The following is a 21,330-nucleotide window of genomic DNA, read 5'->3' as shown; positions in this document are numbered from 1 at the left end:
TACAAGCAACCCTTAAATGTTTTTTAAAAAAGGATGCATATTTTGGAAGCATTTGTTGTTAATTGGTGCATTTTGCCAAAACAAAGCAAAACAAAACAAAAATCACACAATTTGTATTTTTTGAGGTGTATTTTCTTAATGGACTGTTCATTTTTGTGTGGATTTATTTCTGTCTTTATCCCTAATCCAAGTTTTGAACATTTCCTAAATTGGAAGGATTCAAGAATTGGTAAATTGGATATCATTACAAGATAAGAATTTTGAAGGTTTCCTAGAATTGGGAACAATGAAGAATAAAAAAATCACTTGAAGTGAGAAGGAAAAACACAACTGAAGTCTATGCATATTAGTGCATCTTACTAACACACTTTCCACAATTTATTGATAGGTATTTTTGGAATTAGAAAGAGAAATAATTGTTATGTATTGATATTTGAAGATAAATCCACATTGATGTATCTAGTCCTTAAAGGTGATGTCACCTTTGCATGGATGCTCGTTGACATTAGTCGCCTCCTGTATCTGCTTCCTCTTTTAAACTGGGTTGAGTTCAGGTTTAAGAAATATGTTAATTTTTAGCTATTCCCAACATATATAGACTTACCGAACAAGAAATGAATCGTTCCACAGATCAATCAGTCTGAATCGGGAAAACAAGCCAACAGAATTTTCTAATTTTTGGAAAATCCTTGAAGTAAATTTCTTAATTTTCTTCAAGATAGCATTTCAAAATTCATTGAAGACGATTTGTTCGATCAAATATGTGCCACAAATGAGTTGTTTTTTCGAATAATGTTTGGTTGATTGTGAAATGATGATCATCTTCTCTTGAACAAAGATCTACCAATTCTGGAAAACTCCTGGGAAGTTATTTCAATCCTAAGTTAAACATCTTGTTGTTTACAGAAATCATAAATCCTAAAACTTGAGATTCTGTAGTATACTTTGGTTCATACAGAAGATACTTAATGCATGTAATCTTGCTTGTTCGAATTGAAAATGCTTGTTTGCTGAGACTTCAATTAGTTTTAAGGATTTTGTCTCATATTCTTATAATGAACTATCCTATCATTAGTGATGTTATGAAAATAAAATAAGCATTTTTTTTTATATGTTTAGGAGGCAGTACAGTTTTGTAATAATTGAATTTTCAAATTTTTGTAACTTTAATCGAGATGCAACAAGTTCAAACCAGATAGAGCTTGTACTGCTTGTTGTAAAAACTGGTTATTTTTTAAGGCCAGGCTCCAGAGGAAAAACTCTTTTTGATATAATGTACTAATGAATTTTCTAAGACACTGAAGAAATAATTGGAAGATACAGATTTTTTTAATCTGGAGTCTGGCTTTAAAATCGAAAATTTATAAACTGTTATCTTTGAATTCTGTCTTCTCAAGTATAAAATTAAAAACAGGAGTAAAACATTCCAATTTTTATCACTTGAAAAAGTAATATTTTGTTAAACCGAAAGATTATTATAAAGCATTTGTGGTGCACTTTCAATTCAGCAAGATTATACTGCCTGACTAAGCGTAGTCGATGAATTTCTTATCCCAGACAAGAACGGCGAATGTTGAATGGTCAAACAGAAAAAAAAAATTGAATTATTCTGATGCTAGTTCTGTATATGATGATTGATTGTACAATGTTATGAAATGTGCTGTCCATGTAAATGGTGTCCATATGTTTTTCTTGTAGAACATGTATATGTTGCCTTTACTCTGTCCATTTATGTTTTTCCTTCTAATTTGTTTTCTAATCTATCTTTTCCTTACCTCCACTAAGTTTTACAATGGTGGAGATTTTTTTCTCATTCAGTCAGTCCTTATAGTTTCTTTTTAATCTATTTTTTTACCCACTTGCTATTACATTGTAAGCAGCCAGTTTGACTGCAAACGTCAGTAACAACATAAGCGTCACAATAGGTGTGTGGTAAGACAAAGTAGGCCTGAAGTAGTAATCAAGAGGAATAAAATGCACTTACATTTCATTGTTTTAAACCGCACCAGTTTTTTTTTTTTTTTTCTGCTGATGACAATTCTGAAACATAACTGAATGTTCTATTAACCCCATAGCTATTGATTTATATGCATTTGTAAAAGGTGTGTGTGGTTCCTTTTGGGGAGACTTTCATACTTTAATATCGTATATAATCCTTAGTGATAACGTTTAATATATTTATATACTATATATGTATATATATACTGTATATCTTTTATATAGTTTGCACTTCTGGCTTTTGTGAAACTTTAACTGCACCTTGTTCTAAGGAAATGTAGTACTTGTTTTATTATTTTTAATCTTAGCCATACACAGTTACACAATTTTTTTGGAATGAGGATTCTTACAGTTTTTACTCATTTATTTTGGACAATCAGAAACAGTATTGGTGACATTTTAAACTAATCATTGATATTTCTTAGTACATTAGCCTGGTTTCAAGATATCAGATATAGAATCTATGTAACTCGCAAGACTAGAAGGAAAATGTATTTTTTTAAAATAATTTTATTTTTTATTTCTCAATTGATGCCTGTTTCATACTAGATTATGTTTTTTTTTTTACTAATGTATGCCAATTAACTTAAGGAAAAGTAGAATCTATTTTATAGCAAAAATATTTAAATTGTAAAATGTACTTATATGATTCAATTTAGTTCAGATATGATTATCTATTAGAAATGTATTGATATAGATATGTGATATGATTGAAAAAAAATGATTTGGTACACAGCAGAGACTTGGATATCTTGGATATTAATAGTTCTATGATGGATTGAGAAATCCGTCGGGATACTCAACACAAATAATTAATTATGAATGCGGTCTTTTAATAATGTGCTGTGTAGTCGTAGATGTATACGTAGATTAGTGTGCTGTGTGGGCATGAATGAATACGAATGGTACATGTCCGGATTATAATTGATATTTAGAGTTTATACGTAATTTAAACATATTGCTCTGTACACGTGTTAGCAGGCGTGGACGTGTGTATATGTGCACGCTAGATTATACACATGGGCAAATATTATTTACGATGTAGGATTTGAATCTTTCATGAAATTAATTGTACGGTTGGGAGTTCGTTAATATTTTAGCCACTTTTGACGTTCGTGATTTTTATAGTTTAGATAAATTCTGTTGATTATTTTCATGTTATTTGGATTAGAATAAACTACTACAGATTTTAGTCCAGAATGTAATACTAATTATCAGATTATTATTAATCAGTATTTTTGCAGTTTTCATATCTCTCTTATCCTTTTGTATTATTTTTATTATACTATACCCTAATTTAATCTATTTTTATCCTCTGATAAATGTGCATGTATGCTGTCTATTCACAACTCATGTTCCAATATCAATGCATAACTATTGTACCTTGGAATGTATGTTTGATCCTTGTATCCTTCCATTTGCATTTTTAGTGTTTTCGTAATATTAGTTTTTTGTTTTATGTCTGCTTTCTTCAACATTATTTAGTCAGTTTGTGTGTTTTTTGTATGTTATTTGTGGATGCAAATATTTATAAGAAAAATGTTATTGCCCGACAATAGTTTTATTATTATTTTTTGTTTTATTCTTTTATTTTGTTATATTAACAGTGTAAAATGTTATAAAATCAACTTTTGTTGGTGCAATTATCTATCTTTTTCATTGAAACAAAGATTAGATAATCTCAATAGAATTTATGTTTCATGATTAAATAATATTTATTTAATACTATATATAACATTTTATTATTATTATTATTATTATTATTATTATTATTATTATTATTACTAACATTCTTAATTGTTTTATTTTATATATTGGATAAAGAAAATCGCATTATTAAATATTGTTATATGAATATGGCCTTAAATGCTTACCATGTATTAAGAAGATGCAAATTTAAATTGGATAGAACGTTATTTTAAAAAGCCTGTCTCAGTTGTGAGTATCACTATTCCACGTTTGTCGAGGTCATCACAAATCTATTGTGCATATTCGTCGTTCATTTTTTTCAAACAAAATCTAAGGAAAGCACAGCAGAAGCTGAAACTAGAAATAAATTACTTTTATATAGTTTAGATTTTATCAGTCATAATTCAGAATTGCATGGTTTTAATATTTATTTTGGCAATTTAATAGGTTGGAGTTACATGTAGCATTTTGATATATTCCAATAAAATTATTTATTAAAAATGCATACAGTATTACCAGTAATACTAGTTGTATTAATTTTATAATTGGATATTTATTTGTTATATTCATTACCTAAACACTAACATTTTTGCAATTTGCAATCCTAGCCTACTGTATATATTTTGTATTATTAGTTTATATAAATCCCTATGTAATTATGATTATTATTAAGATATTCTAACATTATATCATATTTATATAAATATATAGTAAAATATATAATATAATATTACGTATTGAGGTAATGCCTCAGAGTGTTGATTAAAATATTTTGTCCATTATAGCCATTTTTTGTTTTCATTTATTATATTAATCAATTTTGCAATAAGTAAATATTATATTGTTAGTTCAAGACTATTTATCCATGGCCTGTTTGTATGCACTTAAAAAGCATCAAATGAGAAATGCACGTATGCACATAAACATATTCCTTGGCCACGCACACATCAGCTTTAAAAACGAAACTAATACTGATGTTCTTCAACAATGATTGAATGAGAAATGAATACAGATCCTCTCATTGACCCGTCGTCTTTGTGTCTAACTTAATCGCATAAATTATGAGCCAGATTGATAGAAAATTGTATCACGTCAAAATGATTATACAGTGAAAAGCATGCAATGTTTATTTAAGATGTCTGATTATCATTAATATTCATTTGGCATGCATAGTATAATCTAATTATGCTTGAAAATTAAATTTAATAGATGTTTGTTTAATGCATTAAAGTAACCTGGAGATTTGTATTTTTGAACCATTGCATTATATCAATTAACTACTATCTGTTTTATTTAAAGACACTAGGATTTCAGAATTTGTTACAGCTACAGTATTTGATATTCTTTTTGAATAACAACACTTTTTACATATTCTGAAGATGCATAATAGAATTTCTAGAATGGTATCACCCGCTTATCTACTCAAGAGTTTGAAATTATGTTGAGGGCAGTTTTTTGTTATGGTTCCCTCCTTTTTGTTTTTGTCTTGATGTACTGTATGTTTTTTTACATACTGTATGCTTTCAATGTCTTCAGTAGCTTGCAGCCATTATTTTTTTTTTCAATATTTATATGTTAGCTATTTACTATATTGTTTGCAGATTGATATTATTTATGTTGTGTGATACATTTAAATCATCTGGTTTTTTTTTTAATTTGGTGTTGGAATTTAATTTTAGTTGTTGTTTTGAATGCCTGTTGAAATATGGAAAGCTTGCTCCTACTATTTTCCTTCCTGTTTCCATTAGGATGCATCTAGATAAATTCTAAGCTCTGTCCACACTGGTAGATTTTCTGGTACAAATATTATTTGCCCAAATATGGGCATGATGGTGTCATAATTGGGGCATATTGCCGCAAAATGGCCAAGTTGTAGCAAAAATTGAAATTCAAGTTGTTGGTATTCAAGTTGTTGGTATTCAAGTTGTTGGTATCTTCAGATACCTGAGTATGTGATCTTTAAAATGGGTGGGGGGGTGATCTTTAAAATGAGTTGTCATTCATTCAAATTGGACATTTCAGGCCTAAGTTATTGGAAAGTAAAAGTACAGTTACTCTTAGAGTCAAGATAAACATGATTTTGAGTAATTGCCTTTCAAAGTAATTTGTGCATACATTGTTTAATAGAATGAACTGTGAAAAATAACGTTAAATAAACAATTTGTTAACTACTTCCAGAAATAATACTTTGGGACATGATTAGTAAGACATTAAACTGTTGATCTATAGTGAAAAACAAATTTGGATTTTTAGGTAATTTTTTGAGCTTCATATTTCATAGCTCATTTACTCAATACTGGACTGTGCGACAACTTAACCATTTTGCCACAACATGCCTCTATTAACAAGATATATCATATCCCTATATGGGCACAGTGTATGACAGAAAATCTGATAGTGCGGGCTAAGCTTAAGCAAGATATTGTAAAGTTGGGTGTTGTGTGGTAGATGAGAACTGAACGTTTTGCCATGCATGTTTAGTTTCTCTGTATGAGGGCGCCCTTATTCTGCACTTGGGAAGTAGGCTGCATATTTATCTATGTAGATTGAAAGCTTTGGATCCTTAAAGTAAATTAGGTTAGATATGCTAATGAATGTCAGTGATATAAACAATCATTTTTGAATAGGCAGTAGATAATGTTAGAAATAAAATATAACAAAATACATTATAACACATAGGTTATGAATTTATTTTTGTAATTAAATCAAAATTTTATATAATTTTATAATTTATTTACTTTTAATCTTATCCCTAGTATTATATTTACTTTTATTACAGTTTGTCTTGATTCAAAAATATTAAACCAAAGCACATTAAATTTATAGGTTTATTTTTACCTAAATGTAGATATCAGACGTAGCATTTTTTTTTTTTTTATTCCATTGTTTTTTCTTCTAACTTTTAGGGCAGATGCAGATTGATCATTCAACCAATGAGGATGAGGGCAATTATGAATGTTATGCACGTAATTCAGCAGGAACCTTGTTTTCAGAAGAAGCTACGTTATTCGTAAGAGGTAAGCCTGACCAGACTATTAAATTTGATTTGACAAAACATGTGACATGCCCATATATGGTCATGATGATATTGTATCATGACCATATATAGGCATGTCATGACTATATATATGCATACAACAGTTTTTTGCCAAAGAAAAGGACAGAGCTTTAGGGTAATCCACTTCTGTGTCTAAAAGAGATTGTAATAATAATGATAATAATAATAATAATTGTCATTAATATAGTGATGATAGGTTGTCACACAAGCCTGTAATACAGAGGGGGCTGAAATAAACCATAGCAACGGGGTAATCCCCTATTCTTCCGAAAGATGAAATTGGTCCACACGAGCCAGATGTTTTAAGTTCTTATTCAAGAAGACTTGTCTCTACCAACTGAACCATGGGTGAGGAGCGTTTAGAACCAGCGCCGATTGTTAGTGGCACCCCTGCCTTACTACTCAGCAATTCCACAAGATACTTACATTTTCATAATTTTGTAAAAGGATGAAATTTGCTCTTCTGAATTCCCATGTGAACGTGGGCTAACGCTTGAAAGATAACTGTTTAAACAAGGTGGACATTTTTTCGGAACGTTTCATTTTCATTGAATGTAATAGAGTTGGTATGACATTAACTATACATTTGATTTATCATTTTCTTTCTTTTCTTTTCAATTTATGAACAAAATAGAACGCCAGAATCCGCCTCGATTCTCCATTTATCCCGAGGACCAGGAAATTGCACCGGGCCAGGATGTTGAGTTAACATGCGTCGCTGTGGGCGCACCCATGCCAATGGTTCATTGGATGAAGGATAATGTAGATATAAACGACGAAACACAAGGAAGGAATGTACTGATGTTAAAGGATGTCCGTGTGTCTAGCAATTACACTTGCCGTGCTTCAAGTTCCCTAGGTGTCATATATGCTGTAGCCAGAGTTACTGTCAGAGGTAAAACGTACTAATATATTAATACGAATACTGTTGAATATTACTAGTGGTATTGAGCTGGTACACACTGTGCTAGCGATGTCGACTAACGTCATCCGCCGATTGTCAGTAATAGTTAGAATCATTACCATTTACAACTTTTCAACTTCCATTGAACTTTTTACACATGGTGTACCACAAGTCTAATTATTATTTTATTCTGTTTATTTTATTTATTTTTTGCTTCCAGCACCACCAAAAGCCCCTTCAGCTCCGGTCGCTAACCTTCCAGCACCTGCAGAATCGGTAACGCTTAACTGGACACCATCAAGCCAGGAGGCAGTGAGCTCCTACGTCCTTCTATATAAATTAGTTTCCTCTACTGGTCCTTACTCTGAAATCACAGACATAACTGGTACTACAACCACAGTGGAGAATTTACTGCCATTTACATCATATGAATTCATGATAAAAGGCGTAAATACGATTGGCATTGGTGAAGCAAGTCCACCAGTTACAGTGAAGACTGGAGAGTTAGGTAAGGGATTTATTTTTTTTATTTTCATTTAGAATCATTAATGCTATTTCAATGTCTTTGAAATAAAAGTCATTCAAAATTGACATGATGAATACAGAGTATAGTTATACCTTAAATTAAACAATAAAATTTACAAAAAATGAAATTACTGTAAATTTATTTACACACAAAAGACACATTGATGTTATGCATTGTTTCTGTTGTCCTTCTAGTCATTCAATAATAGAAACTTGTGATGATAATGAAGATTTAATGATTCAAACTGCATAAGATTTACTTTATTTCCAGATAATTGACTTCATTGATTTAGTTATCAAGTCTAGCTGAGATTTTATAGTTGAATTTGCAAAATTCTATTTGCAAGTACAAATTCATTATGTTCCTGATTGCAATTGATTTTGAATAGAGTAGACTCCAAACATTTATGAATAAGATTCATCTTTAAAAAAAAAAATAACCTGCTATTGATTCTTCATACACTTCCCTGTGTGCTATTAAATTACAAGGACAAGGTATCGGATGCTATTAATAATAATATTAATGGAATGTTGTATAGCGCCTATATACATCAACAATGCTTATGGCGTGGTTATTAAATCTGATCTCCGAATGCATAAACCATAATTTGCATTGTGCAACCTCTTCTGGTACCCAAGGAGATTTCTTAGTCATGCAGCTGAGGCAAGGTTTTTTTATACCTTCTTTCGCAAAAACACTGCCCGCTATTCTTGATTATCAAATAGTATTTAATTTTTGGCCAGTTGGCACACCTGGAACCGTAACAAGTTGGACGTAAGAGAATGGGTATAAAATGGGTGGAAACCACACATCAACATAACCAGATGTAGTGTATTACAATTTTTGGTTCTCATAAAAAGTATGCTAATTTAGAGCATCGTTCGCAATGATTTATGCTTTTCATGTGTGTTTGCAGGCACTGTAAACTGTGTTATATAAGTGTATAGCTACAGTATAGAATATTGTCATTTTCCTTACTTGAAGAAACTTTTATTTTCATTAACTATATTAAATTATTATTTAAATAAAATTATTATTATTTTTTTTTTTGTATTTACAGCTCCAGGATCACCTCCTATAAGGGTTAAAGTCAGCCTGATCAGTTCAAGTTCAATCCTCGTCCAGTGGGACGCTCCGGAAGTTCCCAATGGCCGCATCACTGGCTACAAGATTTACTACACCGCCAAGCCTTCCAGTGATTTGTCTGTATGGGAGACGTCCACTGTTGACGATATTCAACTTACATCCATTTCGCAGCTCACCCCGCTCAAGCTGTACTCTGTCAAGGTGGCTGCTAGAACTGAAATTGGTTATGGCCCTACTTCTCCTGTCATGAAGATTAAGGTTCAACAAGGGAGTAAGTATCCTAGAGTGGCTGTTATGAGGTTTTTTAAGGCAAAAATCACATTTTTTTTTCCTAATGAAAGCTAATATCTTTAATATAATGAGAAACCAATTAAAATATTAAAATGTTATCATTAAAGTTTATGAACTCCGTATATCTGTAATTTTATGTCCACATCCGAAAGACAGTGCGCTATCGTAACTTCTATTTCAGCTCTTCAGCTGAAACACGAGAGGCAGCGATGGGAATTAAACCGGGAACCTAGAGATCTCCACAGTTCAGCGCACACACAGTGGCTACCACCAGATTAGCCAACTGAGTTAAGCTGCTCTCTTGTTATGGCATTATTGTGCCCATTTATGGCGTGACATGACATTAACATGACAACCGATTGTGATATGACAGCATCATACCCTGTATATAATATTGGCAAATCACGCACACACTTCTCATGTTAATCTTGTCAGGCCATAATATTATTATCTTTTCTTTCCTTAGTCCCTAGTCAACCTATGAACTTTGAGGCGACTTCGATAAGTGAGAGCAAAATTCAGCTGACGTGGGAAGAACCAACGGACTACACTCAAGGTAGTAGGATTGTCATAAACTACGAGATCTTCTACAACTCGACCAGTAGGGGCGAGGAGCATACTACCATCTCTCCTGGGCAGGGACAATACATTTTGAGTAATTTGTCACCCTACACAGTATACAATATCCGTCTGGCTGCACGAAGTGACACAGGATTGGGGCCTAGCACCAGGGTTGTGTCAGTGAGGACACAGCAGGCCGGTAAGTTCATGTCATCCAATGTTAGATAATGACATAAAAGAATATTTAGTATTTAAGGAAAATAAGGTTTGAGAAATAACTGAATATTATTATTTTACCACTTACGTCATATTCCAGGCAAACTGATAAAAAAAATTTAAAAATCATTTATTAAGAACTTAAAATAAATAGTATATAAGTATATATGAAGATATAATATATATTTATATATCTAAGTAGATGTAATATAAATAATGTAACATAATAATGTACAGATATATGAAGTGGAGATGTTTCTTGGTGGTTGAGGTACTCAACTTACAATTCTGTGGTCCTGTGATTCCAGGTTTTTTTTTTAATTGTTATGGTAACAAACTCTTTTATAGATTCAATCCTATAAAATGTGTGTGCATGTATTGTTAGGAATGACTTCAATAGAAATAGAAATCGTAGCAAACAGCTTATGTTATAATGTACAGTACATAGTGCTTTATTAAGGCATAGAGGATTGTCAGTATAGCCATAATATATTTTGTCTTTTATAGCATATCTGTCCACCATTGGAAAATAAGGATTTTTTAGTGATGGACATCAAATTAACCACATAGACACCTATGGGCTAAACTGGCAGTTTCCCAAATCCCTTCTTATTATTATAGGGGATTCTTTAGCAAAATTCTGCAAAAGTCTTATGTTGCACCAGAAAAAACAATTTTTTTAAGGATTGGTTTTTTTTTTGTAGGGCTCATACTTCCCCACACCAAGTTTCTTAAACTTGATGCCTGTACTATCTAATACAGTGGTTGCCTTGGCCTTTGCATTAAAAATATTTTGCTATACTCATCTTACTTATGCTAGTATGATAGATATTTATATAACTTCTAGATATTAACATTATTTGCATCTACAGGTATGACCAACTGGAGCTAGATGGTTTTGATATTTATAACTTAATATGTTTTATTTCATTCAGGTATAAACAACATGCTAACTATAGCCAGTGTCAACAATTATTAAATTAACAATTGCTGAAATATAGGATTAAATTATAGTTACACATTGTACAAACATAGTAGAAAATTAGACTTAGTACAACTAAAATTTAGGTAACAACCCTATCAAAGCTTAATGATAAGCTACTGTCAGAATCAACCAATATAATCTCTGGTTGCTCACAATCTGTCACATGATTTAGACAAAAATATAACCACTGTCTGTAAAATATGATCCTGTTTTATTTCTATAGATCACAACATGAAACAATATATCTTTTATTTCTGATTTTAACTTTATATTTGGTTTGGATTATGTTAATTTTTTCGGCGTTACAAAATCTAATACAATATAACCTAAACCAAAATGAAAATACATGTGATAGATCAGGTATGATTTTTGCACAGTTAATAGACTACTGCCTAACTGTAACTTTTCAGTATTAGTCACATTATTCTGCAAGACATAAAGGAACCATGAATAAATCAGTAGAGCTATATTGGTTCGCTCCAAGCAAAGAATTTTGGGATTTTTTAAGGCAATTTCACTGTCCAAGCTTCGGGAAAGACAATTGATCATTGATCATCAAGGATCCTGAATGACCAACTTTTCTGGATGATCCACTCAGAGAGAAAAAACAAAATATCAATGCTTAGTTGATAAAAAAAAAGTGAATATAGAATTATAGACTACAATATCAAAAAACATATACTGAAATGTTGGTGGTTTTCATGTGTAGGCAGTAGTCATATAAGCTTATCGTTAATGCTGAGATTCTAACTACTGGCCTCTTAACGCCTGGACGTTTTATGGGTGGTGTGATATAACGGATGTGACAACAGTTGATGCCTGCGTTTGCTTGCATTGTGGGATAAGCCTGAGGTTTTTGCTAGTGAAAATGTATACATAAATTTAATAATTTAAAGAAACCTAGTAATTTTCTTTTGTGTGAACAAGAAAATCATTTTTATGGTTTTGCTTGTGAACATAAAAATCACAACTTTCTGATGGTACTTTGTGAGTATTATTACTAATTTGGGATAGATGCATCAAAGAATCAAGAAAAAATCTAATTGAAAAAAGTTATTAAAATTTATGTATACATATTAACTGGAGTCTCTTGACCTCATTTTGTGCGTTGTTCACACTTCACCTGAAAAAAAAATGGCCTTTAAAATTTGACCTTTAAATTGCTAATTATGAATTTCATATAGATATTTTGAGGTTTGTAAACCTCTTCTAATTATAAGATTCATCTGGTTAAAAAGATCTAAATACACATAGTTTGACGGTGAACTTTGAACACAGAAAAGAATAATCACGCATATGCCTTGTGCATTGCGTCACTTTTCCACATACTGCAATCCTGGCCGTAGCACGACACATTTTAAGTTCCGACAAAATGACTGAAGTAGATTCTGCAATTAAAAGAAGACATATCAAAGCTCTGGAATAGTTCACTTGCTTTCACAGAGAAAATCAAATTTTATACTGCTGCAAAATCAATTCAATCTGTAATTTAGTTTAATTTCATTTAATGAGAGACGTTTAATATTTAACAGCATCTTTGAAAGATACGCTACATTTCTTGCCTGATTACAACAGTTCCTATCGTGAAGGATGATTAAACCCGAACAATAAACATATTTTGTTCCACAAAAAAAAGCTTTATTGTGCTCTTCTTTTAATTGCAATCAAATTTGAATGTGTATGAGAAGGGATCAGAGTTTCTTGTTAATATCTGCATGATTAATTTTGATAATGATAATGTTACTAACGTGACATCAACTTTGTAGTGAAGAATGTTAGCTTTTCACATCACTGATGGAATCCAATGAACTAACCCGAATTACTTTTGTCATGTATGTATTTATATATTTATATATATATTTATTATTATTATATTACATGTTAAATGTATAAAGCATGTTCTAATGCTAATCTGTGAAATTTTCTTTATTCCATCCCTTTATATTTGAATATATTTTTTCCCCACTATTTTTTTTTTTTTTTATCTCATCCTTTGTACATTCCTGCATCTGGTTATACGCATGTTGAATTGTCTTGATATTCTTGTTGATGTTGTTTTGCACCCGTAGTCCCCGGCGAACCCCCCAGAGACGTCCAAGCTTTAGCAGTCAGTGCAACTGAGATCAGAGTCACGTGGAATCCACCCTCAGCCAGCTTGCAAAACGGCGTGATCACAGGCTACACGTTGAGTTATCGCAAGGCAGAGGGTGTCGGCGAAACAAAGAAGTCGGTCCGTTTGAACAACACCTCACGTAGCCATAACTTGACTGGCCTAGGGAAATGGACATCCTACGAAATTTCTCTTTCGGCCCGTACCATTATAGGTAACGGGCCGGAAACAGATCCGGCGATTCGCGTTCGCACCATGGAAGCCGGTATGTAACCCCATGTGTCTAACTCGACCTTTAACCTTTTACCTTTTGCCTATTATTTGTGACATGCTTCAATCTCTCCACCAATGACAAGTGAGTTGTATCGTTATATTTCATCAGAATGTTGTTTATATAAGTATATAACAATTTAATAATTAAAAATGACCGGATATGTTTTAATTGTTAACATAACTACTGCAAGTATATCCAATATATACTACTTATATTGTTACATGTATTAATGAATATCTGATGCACTAATTTATATTTCTTATCTGCATCCAAGTCTTGTTATACATTCAATGTTTCATCCCTTGGCATGCTTTTATTATTTTTCTGACATGAATTAAAATCATTTTTTTTTTGTTACTAAGAATTAGTTGCACATGTAAGATTAGAAAATAATTAACAAACTCTGATATTTTATTCAAGATAAATAATAATCTAAGGTCTACTTTGGATAATGATTATAGCAAATTAAGGTGTAAATTATTTCCAATTTGTTATTCTACTGGGAATAGAGGATGTTACACATTTATGCACAATTATTAATACACATCCAAAAATTAAGTTAGCACATAAGCATTTTGGTATTGCAATACTGTATAATATAATAATAGTAATAATTATATTGTTACAAATAAGTAATAATAAAATAATTATTAATATATGAATAGCATATCAAAAAATCCTTAATTTCTTTCATTTAATAGAACAATTTGGATCAAATGTATGTCATTCTGTTATACATGAACAACCACAAGCCTGTTAGTGATTATACTTAAATATTAATAGAGCATTTGCATACTATAGTTTTTTCAATTTTAATCAAATATACACCTGATAGTCACATAATATTAAATTACAAATGATAGAACATAAATAATTAATTAGATGTCTCATATATTAATTATGAGGAAAGGCTAAGTTGATTAGAGGAAAACATCTAAAAATAATTATAGTTCCACTAGGTCTACTTAATAATACGTATCCCTTTGCATGTTATTATATTTAAAATTACTTCAATATGTGTTATTGATAGGAGATAGTGTAATAGGTAAATCTGAATTCTAGGCACTTTTCCATTTAATTGTATTCCCATTCCCTCACCAATTTTTGCACTGAATCTAACAAGCTATGCTTGTTCCTTTTGATACCACATGCTTTCAATTCAAAGGGCATGAATGATATGGCATGATTGACTGTTAATTTTGTACTCGTATGCGAGAGTTTGCGTGCGAGCATGGAATTTATAAGAAGTTGTGGTACGTGCTGTGGCACATAAGTCCAAATGCGACATGCATGTAAAAATCTTCCGCATGCTAAGTCAGGTCTGAGGATCCAGCGTGTTTGGCCAGCTGTCTTTTCCATAGGGCATTTCCTTCTTATCATCTTAGTTGAGAGATGTTTCCCTTGCGTTCGTTACCCATTCACTCCTGAACGTTTAAGTTTGACTATTATTTTCTATATCATAGACATCAGTTAGTTATTTATTATGCCCATGTTTCATTATAAAGGATTTACTAATTAATATTCACTGATTCATTTGGATACAGATTAATGAGCTGGAAATAATCAGGATTTAAAAGTTTTAATTAGTTTAATTAGATACAATATATTTTATTTAGCATAAAAATTTGTAAAAAATAATCAAGTGTATAAAGAGTTGTATAAAATGATAAAAGTTGCATGTCAGAATTTTGTCCACACTTTAAGCCTTGTTATAAGACTTATTTAAAGGTCATCCAATTTTTTAAGAGGATCCTGAATAATATACCTTTTGCTTAAGATCAGTTACCCTCTGTAAAATGGTTCTAATATATAAAGTAGAAAAAAGTACCATTGCTGAATTTTCTGTCAAAACTCCTTCACACAGTTCCCGGTGCTCCTCGTAAAGTCACTGTTGAAGCCTTGAACTCGACAGCAATCCGCGTTTCCTGGGGCCCACCGAGAGAGGAAGAGATGAACGGTGTAATTCACGGATACCAGATACATTACTACCAAATGGACGAGAATACCAATGAACGTGTTTATGATTACTCTAAAGACTTTATGTATCCGGAACGAACAGTGAGTTTTAAAATTTTACACAATTGGCATAAATGTCACAAATAATAATTTTATTATTATCAATATTATCAATAATGCCTATTAATTTATACAATCATAATACGAGGCTAATAATAATATTAAGACAGTTATTAATAATGCACCAATATTACTAAACCAAATTAATAATCAAAGACATTGTGCATGCTGTTTGTTGTTTTAAAAGGGCGCAGGATTTGAAAAACTTTAAATTCCCGCAGTTTAAATATTACAGTCACAATTATATTATCAACATACACCTTAAATTATAATTATCCTGTGGATTAACATTGAAATTAAAACTCGCTTTAAAAAATATTTTGAAGGGATATTTTTATTTAATGCATGTTATAAGTACTAATATTTTGCAGGTTAATAAATAGTGGTTACAAACAATCTCTAAATTTGTATAATTTTGTCAAAACAATTAACAAACATTTAATAGATTAGAAATAACTGGCCAAACTTTGTTGGCAAAATAATATAATTTTTTTTGTTCTTATTGTTTTTTGTTGTATGTTTCTTTGTTTCGTATCCATACCTCCATAATTGCCCCAAAGTAAAATAAATGGAATTGATTTATCTAATATCAATAATTACAAGACCAAGATAACATGCATCTTCTTTTATAATACCACTTAGAGCAACTCAAATGCTCATGTCCACGTTTGTATGTGATACTAAATGTGTATATGTTGGATTGTACCATTTAACATCATGATTATTCATAAGTCTGTTACTGAGATATATGAATATTCATTGAAGACTAACCAATCATCTTCATGGGCTGATTCATTACTCCTGAAATAATTATAATATGATATATGCATGACTGAACATTCATGACCTCATTGATGCCTTGATTATTGTCAGACTGATGACTATTCATGGCCTGATTACCATATTCATGACTTTATTAATATTCATGACTACTGATCATATTTTTAACTCATCATATATTGACACATGTTGAGGCGATGCCCATTTGTTTATTGATTAATCAATCAACAATTGTCTTCTTTGTCATTTCATACGATGTTGCATTAGTTCTCATTGTGGCATTTCTTCACATTTGAAAATATGTATACCAAAATTTGAAACCAACTGAAAGTATCTAAAAAATATAAACATACCAATTGTATTGTATATAGAAAATGGATGCTTTATTTCAAAGTGAATGTAGTAAAGCACTTTCTCGGAAATGTGAAGAAAAAATATATTTATTAATGTATTTTTTCTGTTAAATCCCACAATTTCTGATTAATTTGAATTTTTTTTAAATGGGTTATTAAAATTGTTTATCAAATGTGGAGAATTGCTGTTGATCGCTTTTGTTTGACATAACTTGTTTCATCCAGTTTTGTTTTTATTCTTTTAAAAAAGTTTTAACTTCTGCTCCCAATCTTGCCTTCATTCTGCCAACCATTTCAGTTGCCTCTCTCCCAATGTTATACCCCACACCCATACCATTGTTACGTTCTCCCTTAATTGATACTCTTTGTTTTCCCCCTAACCATCTCGTCCCATCCTGTTTCTCCCGTCCTATATTCCATGATATTCCCACATAATTACCTTCCCTGATCAATTGTATCATTTTGCATGAATCGTTGTGTACTTATTACCCGTTTACTTTTTCCTCTCAACTGAACAATACCAAACTTGTTGAAATCCAAAGTAACAATCCGATTTATCTCAAGGTATATTTCATTGACAGGTAGTATTTTTATATATGATAGCAACCGGTGTCTTGTCAAAATGGCTTCTTTTTATTTTTTGAACTATATATTTGTACACAATATACTCACCACTGCTAAGATAGAACTTCCTCCACAATCTGTACTGTCCTCTGTATGCCTGCTCTCTCCAATCTTAGATTGGTGTAAATGTTTGTTCTTACTAAAAGGAAACATGGATTTGGTAATGATTAAATAAGACTTTTAAAATAATAAATTAATGGAGAGAATTATTTGGTTATTTGTTTAACAGTGCATGCACCACATGTCACTTGTGCTAGTTGACTTAATTTGAATGCTTGAGCAAAGATCTACCAGCCTAGATTTAAGCTTATGGGTTCCTTTGCACTAAACATTCACTTTTTTAGGTAACAGTATTAGGTTGTTCAGGTCACAGACCTTAAAGGGGACCCTTTAAAAAGCAGTATTAAAAATGTTGAAGTACTATATTTCAAGCATGGGATAATGAATAATTGCGAAGGCAGTACATTATTGATTTGTACCATTTTCCACATTAACTATTCATTGTAAATGACAGATTGAATATGAAAGTTATAATTGAGGAACTTGAAACATCATTTTTTTGGCATGTTTTTTTTAGTACAGTATATCGTAGAGCAATTATTCAACTTGAAATATTAGCAGATGCTGGTAATATAATACGATAGTGGATATAAGCGATGCAGGAGGATTTTAATTATATTAGTTGATTATAATCAATGAATGATTTTAAAATATAGTTAGATCTTTCAGAGATGATTAAATAATGGTAAGTTTTGATATCGTAATTTAATAGTAAAATAATTAAGAAAAATTTTTATAAAAGATATTAAATTGTTCAGATATTCATCTTCCAACTATAGCGACTAACTACATTTATCATCCCAATTCCCAGCTTATGTTAGTACTAACATTTCGATTGCATCATTTCCTCTCACATTTAACCTTTAACCTCCTTGCCTACAATGTCAAGTATTGTTCTTGTTCTAACCTCCTGAGAGTCTTCAGTGTAATGTATGTTTGTATATCGTCTCCAATTTTAGTTAAAAGTTCAGATAATACACCCATTTGTCTTGTTCGATGTTAGTTGTTCGAGAGGTATTCATGTTGTACGTAACAATACATTAATGTTTTGTCTTCTCAAAAGTGTAATATTATTTTTTTTGGTGTGTATCGGAAGATTCCTTCCAGTTAGTCTCACAAACTAGTGAATATGTGTTGAATAGCTTTTACAAGCTTTAAGGACAATATTGCCCTATCTAATCTTCTAACATAATGTAAAGCTAATGCTACAGTTTAGTTATAATATACAATACTATAATATATAACTAGTCAAATCTAATATATTATATTATATGTGTGGACCTATGTTGTATTATATTTACACTTCTACGTCTTGATGTTATTCTGTATTGTATTTTGTGTATATATATACAGTATTTACATTTATATGTGTATGTGTATATATACAATATATATATATATATTATATATCATTTATTCATATATATCATTATTATTTTTGTACTAAATACTTATTATAATTATTTCAATATAATATAAAGGAAAGGTCATTTTTTTAATTAAAAATATTAATATTTATTAGGATAGTCTTTTTTAAGACATGTATGGAGCAGATTTTTTTTATAGAAAAAAAAGTTTATTTGAATTCTCATTTTTTTTTGAGTAGTTATCAAAGCCCCATGCTTAATATATATTCATCAAATTGAAAATACTAATCTGCAATTTCAATAATGGTGTATGATGGAGCACCTGTGAATATAGTTAAAATTATATATTAATTTATTTTATTATTTCGGAGAAAAAAATCAAGATTTGTTTCAAAATTAAATTTAGCACATATACATTTTCATATCCTTTTATGTCTTTGATAACATTTTCTTTAGTGTGTGCATAGCAGCAGTAGGATTTATCGGTGTATTTTAACTTTTATTATGTTAATAATTAGAGTATTTTTATAATTTGAAACTTTTTTTAGATAAATTTGAAATGTTCAACCAAAAAATCAAATGAAAATAGAGGATTTTCTTGTGTGCCTGCTATTAGAGTAAAGAGTGATTTTTTTAAAAAGAAATTATGTTTATTATCAGTTAATAATTAAGGTAAAATTGCAAATTATGAATTATTATTAAATACTTAATTGTTTATACACTCATTTATTTATTCAGTTATTCATTTAATTAAATCATTAGTTTATTATCTATTTATCTATTGCATCATCATGCAATAATTAATTTATTCATTCATACTAAGATTATTGATCAAAAACTACATCGGTAGTCTTAATGGGAGCCTGATCTACAATCAGAACCTTAAGTATAAACACAATAAATTAAATATATTATTATACAGTATATCAAATAAAAAAAAGAAAAGATTCTTCATTAGTGGTTGGATACAAAACAGAATTTAGATTGTGGTAAACAATGTCTCGTGTATGTTGTTACATACTAGCATGCTATTTTAAGTCTGACAGTAATTCACTGGTGTTCACTTTATATGAGTTACTTTCAGTTATTAATCGGTAAGTTCAAAGTAATAATTTATGTAACAATGAGTGATTTAGTGCATTTTTATGATGATATCTACCATACCAATTATATTTTTTGAAGGAAGTGCGTGAAGCATTAGATACAGGATTGTAAAAAACATTGAGATAACGAATCGCTTAGAATTTTTTAATGCTGCAGAATTGTAAAGACAATTAAGGACCAGAATTCTAATCTATGTAAATTCAATAATGTTGTCTCTTACCCAGCATGCCATCTTCCAGGTTTAATTACCCTAAATTAATCGACAAATTGATTCAACATTATGCATATATATTGGCACTTTAATTATTTTTCACTAGTGAATATCCGATGCAAATTCTGAAATCGGAGCTTGGATCTTTATTACTATTACGATCAAATGCACTTCAAATTCCATTCTGTTTGCATTCTGGTGGGTCTCTGCTTCTTTTTCTCGCTGCATACTTTCAGCTTGAAAGTTAACCAGGGACACATAGCTTTTTTATATAAGGTTATTTAAAGGAATTATTTAATATGTTTAGCTTTTTTGGTATTTTAATGGTTTTAAGCTTATATTATACCTATTGTAAGGCCAAATTTATTTATTAAAAAAATGTTTCTTGTCCTTTCCTAAGCTTGTTTCCTTTTACATTCAAATGAGCACACATGAAGTCTTGTAGAAATCAAATATTCTCCTAAGTAAAGAGAATTCATGTAGGCCTAGGCATTGCCAAGTCCTAAGTGTGTGGCTGTGTGTTTCTGTGTTTAGGAAATGTGGGATTGAAGAGGGATTGGAAATTGTCTACCTCTGTGAATATAAAACTTAAGCAAGAAACATTTTTTTATTTGGCCTAACGCTATAACTAAAGCGATGACTGAATATATTTAGGCTTGCATCTGTACTCACAATCACATTTACACATTTGTAATGGGAGTATGTGGTTACTTTTTAAAACTGATTTTTAATTCTTATTTTTCTTTTTTATTTTCTTATATATTACTTAACCTATGTTAACACACTGTATTAATTTTTTTTATCAATTCGTCTTGTGGATCATACATGGCAATCCAAATAATAGAATTTCACTCACTAATTTATATACAATATGAATTTTTTATATATATATATAAATGGTCGATAACCACTGTATTTTATTTCTATAACACAGTTGTTGTTTTATTTGTTTATAATGTACTGGTATTTTAACTTGTTTTTGTTATATGTATGTCAAGTTATACATATATTTTAGGATAAGTTGACTGATTTGGCATTATTTCAAAGTTATCCCATA

The 21,330-nt window shown here is 30.5% G+C and overlaps 1 protein-coding gene across 11 annotated transcripts in view; it reads left to right on the top strand.

Moving 5' to 3' along the window:
- LOC117113387 (receptor-type tyrosine-protein phosphatase delta-like) overlaps positions 1-21,330 on the top strand; it is a 103,866-nt gene that overhangs the window by 57,660 nt on the left and 24,876 nt on the right. For 5 of the 11 annotated variants that reach the window (XM_033256704.1, XM_033256695.1, XM_033256694.1 and 2 more), the window contains 9 exons: positions 1,881-1,925; positions 6,594-6,704; positions 7,380-7,640; positions 7,870-8,157; positions 9,236-9,532; positions 10,019-10,312; positions 13,384-13,689; positions 15,563-15,756; positions 17,421-17,471. In XM_033256704.1, the coding sequence (XP_033112595.1) occupies positions 1,881-1,925; positions 6,594-6,704; positions 7,380-7,640; positions 7,870-8,157; positions 9,236-9,532; positions 10,019-10,312; positions 13,384-13,689; positions 15,563-15,756; positions 17,421-17,471 (1,847 nt within the window). The remainder of the gene's footprint in view (positions 1-1,880; positions 1,926-6,593; positions 6,705-7,379; positions 7,641-7,869; positions 8,158-9,235; positions 9,533-10,018; positions 10,313-13,383; positions 13,690-15,562; positions 15,757-17,420; positions 17,472-21,330) is intronic. The other 6 variants (XM_033256702.1, XM_033256699.1, XM_033256703.1 and 3 more) reach the window with 2 other exon arrangements.

The sequence above is a fragment of the Anneissia japonica genome, unplaced genomic scaffold (genome assembly GCF_011630105.1).
Source record: "Anneissia japonica isolate Jap-2015-1 unplaced genomic scaffold, ASM1163010v1 scaffold288111_len316891_cov189, whole genome shotgun sequence".
Taxonomy (NCBI): Eukaryota; Metazoa; Echinodermata; class Crinoidea; order Comatulida; family Comatulidae; genus Anneissia; species Anneissia japonica.
Note: the sequence above shows the minus strand (reverse complement) of the source record. Positions and strands in the feature narration are given on the sequence as shown.